Source organism: Diospyros lotus, unplaced genomic scaffold, assembly GCF_014633365.1.
Source record: "Diospyros lotus cultivar Yz01 unplaced genomic scaffold, ASM1463336v1 tig00011885, whole genome shotgun sequence".
In the NCBI taxonomy this organism is placed as follows: domain Eukaryota; kingdom Viridiplantae; phylum Streptophyta; class Magnoliopsida; order Ericales; family Ebenaceae; genus Diospyros; species Diospyros lotus.
The window spans coordinates 1-10,961 of NW_026267124.1; the positions used below are offsets into that span (position 1 = coordinate 1).

General features: G+C 34.5%; 1 protein-coding gene and 1 long non-coding RNA gene across 2 annotated transcripts; both read right to left on the reverse strand.

Annotated features, from left to right (window-relative positions):
• Positions 1-1,978: 1,978 nt before the first annotated feature.
• On the reverse strand, positions 1,979-2,612 carry LOC127793531 (uncharacterized). The gene is made up of 3 exons (XR_008021441.1): positions 2,501-2,612; positions 2,303-2,388; positions 1,979-2,165 (listed from the first exon to the last, which is right to left on the reverse strand). It is a non-coding gene; the product is annotated as an uncharacterized LOC127793531 (long non-coding RNA).
• Positions 2,613-6,086: 3,474 nt separating this feature from the next.
• Positions 6,087-9,158, reverse strand: LOC127793533 (iron-sulfur cluster assembly protein 1-like). The gene is made up of 3 exons (XM_052324278.1): positions 8,780-9,158; positions 7,371-7,425; positions 6,087-6,470 (listed from the first exon to the last, which is right to left on the reverse strand). The coding sequence occupies exons 1-3, from the start codon at positions 9,099-9,101 to the stop codon at positions 6,326-6,328; spliced, it is 522 nt and encodes a 173-aa protein (XP_052180238.1). The 5' UTR covers positions 9,102-9,158; the 3' UTR covers positions 6,087-6,325.
• Between the last annotated feature and the right edge of the window lie 1,803 nt (positions 9,159-10,961).

Below are 10,961 nucleotides of genomic sequence, written 5' to 3' on the forward strand. Positions count from 1 at the left end.
CCAGTCAGGTTTAAATTATTAAGCCTATTTTTGGTGATTTATATCATAAATAATTAAAGTTGCCTGCATGGCCAGGACTTGTTTATTGTCTGAAGGGGGGGGGGGGGGAACTTTGGTATAACAATTCATATAAAATGAACTTTACAGTCAGAAAAATTAGGACAGAAACAAGCTTAAGCAGATTTCTCGATAAATCAATCTTGAGAAAATGTTTGTTTCATATATCAAGCATAATTTGAGAGAGAATAATTGATTGAATTAGTCCTCCTATAAAATCAGTTGAAACATAAGAAATACTAACTTAACCAGAATGGTCACCTAAATCAGCCCAAATAATCTGATGTGTATTAGCTGTTATTTATCTCAAATATTTGATGTAGCCTTTGCCTCTACTCAAAAATGGGCTTCCAGTGTCATCCACAAATGGCCCAAGGAAAGAATAACTCCTTCCAGTTTTTCTTACTTAATATTTTTTTTTTTCCCAAAAGAACTCAATGAATTATTTTTAATCATCGAAGATACCATCTCCATGTTCTTTATACAACTCAGTTTAAGAAACATACTGCAGGATTATTGCCTGTAAATGATAATGGAAGACAAAAGTTACCTTAATTACTGCATTTTCATTGTTTGGGGCCCCAGAATTCCAAAGGTGTGCATCCATCCCTATCCATCACATGGTGAAAATAGAAATAAATGCACCAAGTAAAAGTTTGTCTTTATATCAACAACTATCAACTGTTCAAAATTTAACTAAAGTTGCTGAAAGCTATGACTGTGATGTGAAGTTATGGTGCACTGTGCTCAATCATGAACAAGGGAAAAGACATATACCACCATAGTGAAGCTGTTTGGAAGAAATAAAATCTAAGCATTCATTAACTTTGGTGTTTCAAACTTCACAAAATGAAGCCTTCCACCAAGAATTGGGTAGCTCCTCCTATTCCCATTAGAACCACCAAATTTTTCCTGAAGAGACTTCTTTCTCCTGTAATTCATTGATCGGTCCTCGTGTCTTGAAAAATACACCAACTTGATAAGAGATCCTAACAAACCATCAACAACCACTTTTCAATAAAACAAATAAATAAACCAAGCCATCACAAATTTAGATGGCATAAGTGGCTTTCAACATGTAGCAAGACCTAAACATTAGTATAAGTTTAAGATAACAAATCCTAGGTACAAGAGCAAGGTGAAGACTTATGATAGCAGCAACAACAAAGTCGCAATAGAGGAGAACCTCATCTGGGGGTTATCATAAGACTCCAATTTCATAGAATCTGGATTCCAAATTATGTGATTGTTACAAGGCCAAATTGAACAACAACAATTATATCAAACCTTAATCCCACCATTGGCGTCAGTTACATGAACCAATTATTTTTTGTTTACGGCCTTATCTTTTTCTTAGGCCCTTATAATTCATGTCACACCTAAGAGTCTCCCATCAAGTTCTTCATATCATTCCTCCACCACTCTTGTTAAAGACTTATTTCATTCTATCCATTCCCCTCATATTTTGCATATGTTGGTGCTTTGCTACCCAATATTTTGTGCCGTACAACAAAGTTGAAAGTTATAACTAATGAAAAGCCTTGTCCACCACTAGAAGAAAATGTCCTAATCCTTCAGTAATATAGTACTAGAAGCAATTATATATAGAGAATACTATCAAGAAAGCTAAATTTGCAACCAAAAATGAACAAATCAATTGACCCTCCAGCCTCAACTTTTCAAATTGGAAAGAAGACAATCACAGTCCTAGAAAGCATCGACACAATTAACCCACAAGATCAACAGAACCGAACAATGGGAAGAGCTTAATTTCACCTCCAATGTCCAAGCCAAGTGAGATATATCATCAGACTGATTAGGCAACAGAATTGTTGGGTCCCTCTCCTCAAAATTCCCCTGAATGGCCGCCTTGCTGAGGTCCAGCCGGACGAGAACCCGACCGGTGAATCGAATTCCCACTGCATGAGACATCTCTCTCTCCCCTTCACTCTCTCGCTCTACGATGTCCTTGTTGAACAACTTCTCCTGATTTTCTTCATTTATATCGTCAATCCCGAGGGAGGGGTGGTCCTGTACTAAACCAGCCATTAATCCACTGTCCCCCAACCCCGAACCGTTCGTGTCCAGCCCAACGTCCAGTTTGGTCACTTCACTCGAATCCAGACAAACACCCAAATAGAAAACAAAATCAATTGCATATAATATTACTCACACATAAACTGAAGAATAAGAATGTATTCAAAAACACAAAATTATAATTGGAGAGGAAGAATCCGAAGAAAACCCGAAATGACACCGATAGACTTGGGCTGAATTGAACGAGGTTCGGTGGGGCGAAGTTCGTTGCAACGACCAACTTACCTCCTCCCTCTGCCATTTCCAATCGAGTAATTGAAAGAAAACCCAAAATCAAAAGCGTGAATCAAACAAAAAAAACCACATGTGGAAATCAACTCCTTTAAAACTTATCCAAGTTGCTTACGGTGATTGGGAGGGAGCACCAATGAAATGGAAACTAGCTGGTTTTGGATTTCGCTTGGAGCAAGAAAACGGAGATGAAAAGCAATCGTCAATCCAGTGGGTATCTGAGAGTGAGAGAGCCGAGCGATCGATCGAAACTTAAAATAAACGGATTTGTAATCAAAAGAGAGAAATTACATTGTAATAAATTTTGATTTTTTTTTTTGTTCAAATTTAATTTTTATTTTAATTTATCATTAAAATTTGTTCGTAAAAATTTTCACAAAAATTAACTTAAATTCCTCGATCAAGTAATTTTATGATTTGAACTTTGGTTGAACCCAAAATTCTTCCCACTCCAATGCTACTTTAGCCATCCTTTAGGGCTAAGAGAACTGTACTACTACCATGAGGAGTCTATTATTATTATATTTAAAATTGTCTGACTAATTTTGTGTTATTAAAAGCTCTTGCCTAATATGTTAAGTGGCGACACAACACGAGTATAATTGGTTATTTAGACATGTCGAATGGATTGGGCCCATCATTTAGTTCTCATTTAACAGTGTGTTCCATCCAAAATTGTTAATAAAACAAATTGAGTTTGAAGATAGCTCTTTTACCAAACTAAGAGCTTGAGTCGTTTGGGAACATGTGTTTTTATTTATCAATATTATTATTTTAATTTTTAAAATAAAAATGATAGATGTTATATGTACTTCTTGCATCATCCCGCATGGGCTAGACTCGGTTCGATGGATCGGCCCAATCACCCGAGGCCAAGAAGGCCCAGACGACCTCGTCAAGGAAAATTCAGCCACCACCAAAATCTAGAACTCGTAAAGCGAGCATCTGGCGAGCTCCCGATAAGCCCCCCAACGAGCTCCCAGCAATCGACTAACGAGCTCCCGAAAATATCCTCCAGATCGCTGGATTATCCAAGTCGCTGGCCTAAAACCTCCTGTTTGAATGAGTGGCAAAGCTACTGAGAAGTCAGAGTTAGGGTTCGTTCACTTTATCTACAATAGCCCATACCCCTCGAAATGAGGATCTCACTCCTGGTTTTATGAAAGCGATAAGGGCTGTTTATCTCCCATTATACACTCATTGTATTTTCTTTATGTTATCCAAATTATAAAAACTCCTCAGTATAAATAAGAATGATATATATCATGAGGGGCAGGGACAAGGAGAATAATCAAATACCGCCATTCTGAAAAGAACAATCAAAGTGCGGTCGTAGAGTATGCATCGTTCTGACCGAATCACGTAAAAATTCTGGTGTTGACTCACGTTTGGAATCTGAGTTCTTTTCTTCTTCTTGGTATTTTGGATTTACTCACCGCGACCCAAAACAAATCACGGTCGGCTGAAATCGAACGTCGACAATAAATAAAATATGTTCATAATGAATGACCACGATACGAGGTGGTTTGCTTGATGGGAAGAACCAAAAAAGTATCAACAACTTTAAGTTATGGCATATTCCAAGTCTCACAACAAAAGACTAGACCAGAAGATTTAAGTAACTAATAAAAATGTATAATTCTCCTAACGTTAAAAGAAGATTATGTACAAATGTCAAGGAAATTTTCATCAGTATCACACCTTCCTTAAGAATTATGTTAGTTATAGTCGTTCAAGGTTAACAGTTATATTGACAATCTTAAAATATTCATCAAAATAATCACTTAAAGTGCATAAGTATACTCATAATTTTTTTTTCAATAATAATTGCAGGCAACTTTGAAGAATTATTGCAAGCAATTTTATAGGTGTGTTTATAGTTAATGAATTGAAGAGAATTTCGAGACTATATAATGTCTTGATTATTGGTAAAATCAAAATGAGTAAAAAAAAAATTATTCTAAACATAAACTATCTAACAAGAATTACTATATGAATTTTATCTCTCCGATCATTTTATATATACAAATTCACTACCTTATTTTTAACTTTCTAATTATTTATAATCAAATTAAAACATCCAATGATGTTTAAGCATCAACAATGTTAAGCAACCTTTTTATTTATGTAAATTACTTTTAAACCCCATTGTAATTTAAATCATTTGTACAAAGACTCCTTATAGTTTAGAAATGATGTCTATGGTTTATTTTTTTTTCTCTCCAACACTTCCTTTTATCATAGATGATATTAATTAAACCTTAATTGAGTAAAATGATTTAACTATAATTAAGTTAAAATAAATCAAAATAAAAGAATATGGTAATAATATTAATGCCAACAATAAATTGTCAATGACCTCTTCTTATTCTTATCCTTTTCCCCTTCTAATTGGACCGCAAGAGCTAATGGTATGCTCCATCATCATTCTTTTCCTCCATTAAAGACCATCGCTATCGATCCCTACTTTTAACTCTCTATCTCTTTTTAATTTTATCTCTCTTACTCTATTTTTTAGTTCTACCACAACCACCAAAAAATGACCCAAATTGTGAGTTGGACCATTATCTTATCCATTTAGCCACCCTATCTTCCATTTAATTCCTATCTATCATTAATAGGGATGACAAAATAATGTCCCTACAAGATTAATGCCCTTTTAACTAAGGTTTCAAGGTTAGGTAGGGGTAATTCATAATTTCTCTTGTTCAGGACAAGGCAATGGTAGGAATTATGGCCCTTACCTCGATTAGTTTAACCTTGCCATCTGTATCAATATAAACTATTTAAACTATTTTTTCTATGTTACATGATGCATGTACTATGGATATATAAATAGAGTTGAACTGAAACCATAACTCTTATAAAAGATATAAGATTCAAGCTACTTTTGCAGTCATTTGAACCTTCAGAATTTTGATTTTATTTTGAGTAATTTCTCATCTCCGCTTCAATTGTTGTAATTTTTAGTTTGGACATTTGCAATCTTTTGTTTAATAATATAATATTTTTTGTTTATTGTAACTTTTTTTGTCTTAATAATGTTACTTCTTGTTATTCTTAAAAAATTAATATAAAATTATTTTATGAGAGAACAGGGATCCCTACCCCATCTTGTCCCATCTCCAACAAGGGTCATTTTTCCTATCTCACCAAGATATCGGGCAAGGAGTCTCCAAAATCATTTATAAACCATTTAGAATCTCCATAAAAATTACTTTAAAACACGTAAAATTTGAAAGAATTTAACCTTTTCCCTTTATTCAATCTTGAGACCAACATAGACAAGTTGACTTTTATCTACTTTGTTAGCTAAGAACTACTTTATTTAGAAGGGTAGTTTCCTCAAAAAAGCACAATTACGTTGGAGGAGAAAAAGGATAAAAACATCGTTTTAAAGACGATCATTTTGAAACACAGGTGAAGCACAAGTTCAAAAGACACAAGTTCTCAGATAAATCTCTTTTTTTTCTATAAATAAAATAAATAATAAATAAGAAAAAACACATATATCAAGCTTAAAGACATATAAACAAGATAAGTTGAACACAAACAATGAAAGACTACGCAAGAGCGATAATCCCAAGATAAATCCCTCAAAGACATATATCATCAATCAGGGCCCATCTCTGATCTGAACTGACAGCTGACCTAACACAACCTTTTTCTTTTATTTAGTCGTATTTGAGCTTGAGACCAACTGTAATAATGGATCTACGATCCGAGTTTTTATTTATCTATATCACTCTGAATAAAACTTTATTTATATGACAAGAGGGTGGGTAGTTTCCTTAAAAGAGCAAAATTACATCCAAGGAGAAAGGTGATAACATCAGATCTAGATCATACCTAAGGTACAACCTTTACATCACCCAATATGTCAAGATCAAAAGACAGATGCTCTTCCATAGAATTCCCATTTTGCAGCAAAAGAGCATCATCAGTCATCCGCCGCCGCCGCCGCACCGGCAGCGGGCGGACTGCGCTTCGCCTCGTAGTCTTTGACGGCTGCCTTTATGGCATCCTCAGCAAGCATACTGCAGTGCAGTTTAACTGGTGGGAGAGAGAGGTGTTTTGCAATTTCACTGCAATATCATCAAGTGAATCAGCATCCTCTGGTTTAAGGCTTTCAGACGATGAAGTTCTTGAAAAGAAGTATGCAGACTAACTAAGCTTAACAATATAATTAGAGAAAAACAATGTTTTCCATATGTTAAAAATACGGGGCGAGCTAATAAATGCACTCTAAAACAGAGAAATGTGCATCGGCAACCTCAAGTGTACTCGTCAATCCATTTTCAGACGAGTCAAAAAAATAGAACAGGACAGTCATCAGATGGAGAACTAGAATTCATGTGATCAACTGGGAAAAAAGGCTTCGTACATTGTTGTTATAGCCATCACATAATATATATACAAATATGTCATCTTTCATGTCATATAAGCTACAAAATTCGTGTCAGCCATTCAGGAAATTCTCAGAACAATAGTGGGATGGATCAGTGTATAGGATAATAGATGAGAGCTTATTGTCATCAGTATGAAGATGTTATTCAAAATAAATAAAGTTCTCAGACTAGAAAGCAGAGAGCTAAACAGGCAGCACTGACATGAAAATGTTATGAAACCGTGAATGTAGGTGTCAATTATGGTTGATTATATACACACACAAACCAACAGATAGGTTGACAATGCATTAGGGGGTAATTTAAATCACCATTAAATTATTTGACATCTTTGTCAAAAAAAAAAGAATAGGAAAAGCAGCATATGGTCGTATGCGAACTGGCTGCCACTAGAAAAGTGATTTACGTATCAAACCCACAAAAATCCAATAAAAACACCTTAGCAGAGTAATTACAAACTTGGTTCATACACAAGATTGACTAACCAAACAAGTACATCTCTAGACAACCAATTAAATGTGTGCACCATTTGATAGATAGGATCATGGGTTTTACAACAAGAATAGAAATGGAGCTTACGTGTTCTTAATGGATAAGACCTCTTCCATCTGCTTCCCCTTTACCCACTCAGTAGCTGCAAGTTAAAGCACACACCAACAGTTAATAATACTCTAATTACAACTCAAGAATGCCTTGCAGTTTTCCTGATGTCAAGCAGAACTGTCATAGCTGAATTGCTACTTTACAGTTTCAGGAAAAAGAAAAAAAAAACAAAAAAGATGAGGCATTCAGTGCATAGATCTCATTCAGCACTACAAGAATTGTCATTGCTTGTAGAAACTATTGGATTAGACTATCTTGATATCGAGATGAGAGTCAGTGATCATCTCTGCTAGTTTGGAACATTGTGACTGTCAACTTTATGACCGTCAACTTAAAATTTATATATTTTGGAGGCCACACATTTAACAGAGCCAATATCAGAAATGGCAGAAATTTCAGACATTTTAAAGATTATAATTCAAAGAAAGTACCAGTAATGCCAACTATAAAACGTAGAAAAGAACCAGTAGAGAGACAGATGAAAACCAGTTAGTGGGTGAACCCAAAATATACATATTTATTAATTCATGTACACCGGATGAAGTAATCAAAGTTGCATATTCAACCCACAAAAATACATCATCTTCCCCACTGAAAAACCTATAGCAGTGCCAAAAAAAAAGAGTGAAAAAGAAGGGGGCAAAGTTTCTTTTGATAAGTTTCCTAATCAAAAGACCCAACTCAGAACTGCAAAAATCCCTAGTCCCAAGCAACAAAGTTCCCAGCAAAAGTTCTCTCGTCAATCACAACAATATAGAGAAAGCTATAATTCGTGGAGGTTAAGGAAATGAAAATAAAACAACAGATGGTGCCTGTACATAGAATCATTAATAGAAACTAAACAAAAGAGTTCAATTCCTTACACTCACTTTCTCAACCCAGAAACAGACTTGGCTTTAATCATTTACCTCCTCTTATCCTTTCAATTCTGTTGGAAAAATATTTCCAGAAATTGTGTAAAATATGGCTTTGAACATGAATGACTCCATTTTTAAATTGTTATTTATCCTTGCTGAAATTACCACATGCTATTGGCAAATCACTTCCAAATATTAATCAAAAATCACAGAATCTACCGGCAAAAATACTGAAGGTCTTCCTGTAAGAAACTCAGTCTAGAAGAAAAGGGTTTATCTTGGCTTAAAAACAAGCCATCATCATCAAGTGTAATTCATCCTATTGATTAGTATTGGTGAAACAATATTCATAATCAATTGAAAAATAAAAATCTATGCAAGAATAACAATACGACATTATTTTAACCCTTCCTGAGCAAGCTCTAGTGTCGAAACGATGAAATAAAGTTTCAATACCATCTTTGCGTGAAAAAGTTTCATGAGATTAAAGCCAATGAAGATCATAAAACAGTTTCAAATTCAACTAACCGACAGACGACGAAGCGATGGCGGAGCCACATCCAAAGGTCTTGAAGCACGCATCGACGATCTTCCCGCTCTGCTCATCGACCCTGATCTGGAGTTTCATCACGTCGCCGCAGGCTGGGGCGCCGACGAGGCCGGTGCCGACCGTCGGATCGTCCTTCTTGAAGGACCCAACGTTGCGGGGGTGGTTGTAGTGGTCCACAACCCTCTCGTGGTACAGCCGCACCAGCAGCTGCAGCTGCGTCGAAGAGGATCGAGCTTTGGCATGGGTTTGGGCGTTTCGAAACCCTAACCCTAGGAAGTTCTTGGCGGTGGTTCTCAGCATTTTTCCAATGGCTTCGATTGGTCTGAATCCCTTGATCAGGGATGGAAACTTTGGCTTTGATTCGATGATTATATACGTTGCGCGAGATGGGCGAAGGCGGCGGGCAGAGGATGGCGGCGAGCTGACACGTGTCCTTATCTTAACCGACTTGTTGGAGTTGATTTATGGGTAAATTACATTCGAACCCTCATAGTTTGTTTTATTCCATCCAGACCCAAAAGTAATTTAATTAATGAATGGAAGTTAAATTGTTCTTGTTGAAACAACTTTGTCTATCACCTCAAGGATTAATCTATTTTGTCTGACAGATTTACTGACGGGGTTTATGATGGAGTTAAAAAGACTAAAATGATTTCACCTAAATTGTAAATTTACAAAACCTATCATTATCTTGCCCACATGTTTTCTCTTATCTCTATTTTTTATGGTCACCAATGTAATCGTTGATTGTCGTTGCATTTGCCTCATCGATCGCTATTGTATCCTCCCACTATTGAGAATGCAGCGGTAGTCGATGAGGTTGTGAGGCGATGGCCGTGAGACGGTAATGCGATGACCCTGAAAAAGCAAGATGAATGCAATAATAGTTGGCGGTTACATATCGATGGTCATAAGAAAGGGAAAGACAAAGAAAAGAATAGACTGGCAAGGCAATGACATGGTTTGCAAATTTATAATTTGGGCGATGACATTTTTATCTTTTTGGCACCCTTCAATAACTCTCTTGATAAATTTGTCGGACAATGTAAAAGGGCTTATCACCTCAATATACTCGGTCCCATTCATACACACACACATATATATATATATATACAAATATGCATACAGACTCAAGGTATGGTATGGTAGGCTAGGTTGTATGAAAACAAAAATTTGAAAATGGTATTTTTTAAGAAGTAAAAAATGAAAATATAAGAGAAACGCATAAATAAAAAAATATAAGATTTTTTTGATAAATAAATTTGTAATATAAAAATATATAATTTAAAATTTTGAGTTAAAGACATAAAAAATTCCTTTTTTAATTTTATAGATGGAGCAAAAATGTTTTTCTACTATTAGGTAACGATACTGAAATGTTTTTGAAATTGCAAAAATGACCCATAAATATTTTTTTAGTGTTTTAGTACAGAAAACATTTCGAAAATGCCGAAATGATACTCCCGACATTTTCGTGTATCATAGGTGGTAGGGGTTACATAAGTTTAAAAACGTAAAAAATAAAAAATAAAAATTTATTAAGTGATTTTTGACAAATACAACTTACTTTTTAATTTCTTAGATAATTTTTTAAATAAAATCAGCATTAGTGTAGCGATAAAATTATTTGAAAAATTAATTATTATTTAAAGATTTTGAGTTTAAATTTTATTAACATGGTTAAGTTTTGCTTTTTAAGCAAGATATCAGGTTCGTAACCTTAAAATATAGTGTTTGATTATATAATAATATAGATATAAATTTATAAATTTAATTTTTTAACAATTAATAGATGCATGATTCTCGTTTTCTTTTCATAGTAAGAAATTACCTTCGTCCTTGTTAATATTGGCACAAAATCTTTCTATTAATTCAACTAGCTAACCTTATATATTGCGAAACTCGTGTAATCTAATTTGTCGACCTAATTCATTTGTTGTTTCCACACCCTAAAATAAAAAAAAACTCGATAAGATACAATAAATATGTAATCTATACATTTTCATATTTATAGTCAAGACACGCGATATCTATATATTTATATTTTTAATTTTAAATAAATAATTAAAGAATAACATTAATTATAATATGAGAAAAACACGTAAGATATTGTAATAGTCAACCACGTGATTAATCTAAAAATTTACAATTACATTAACT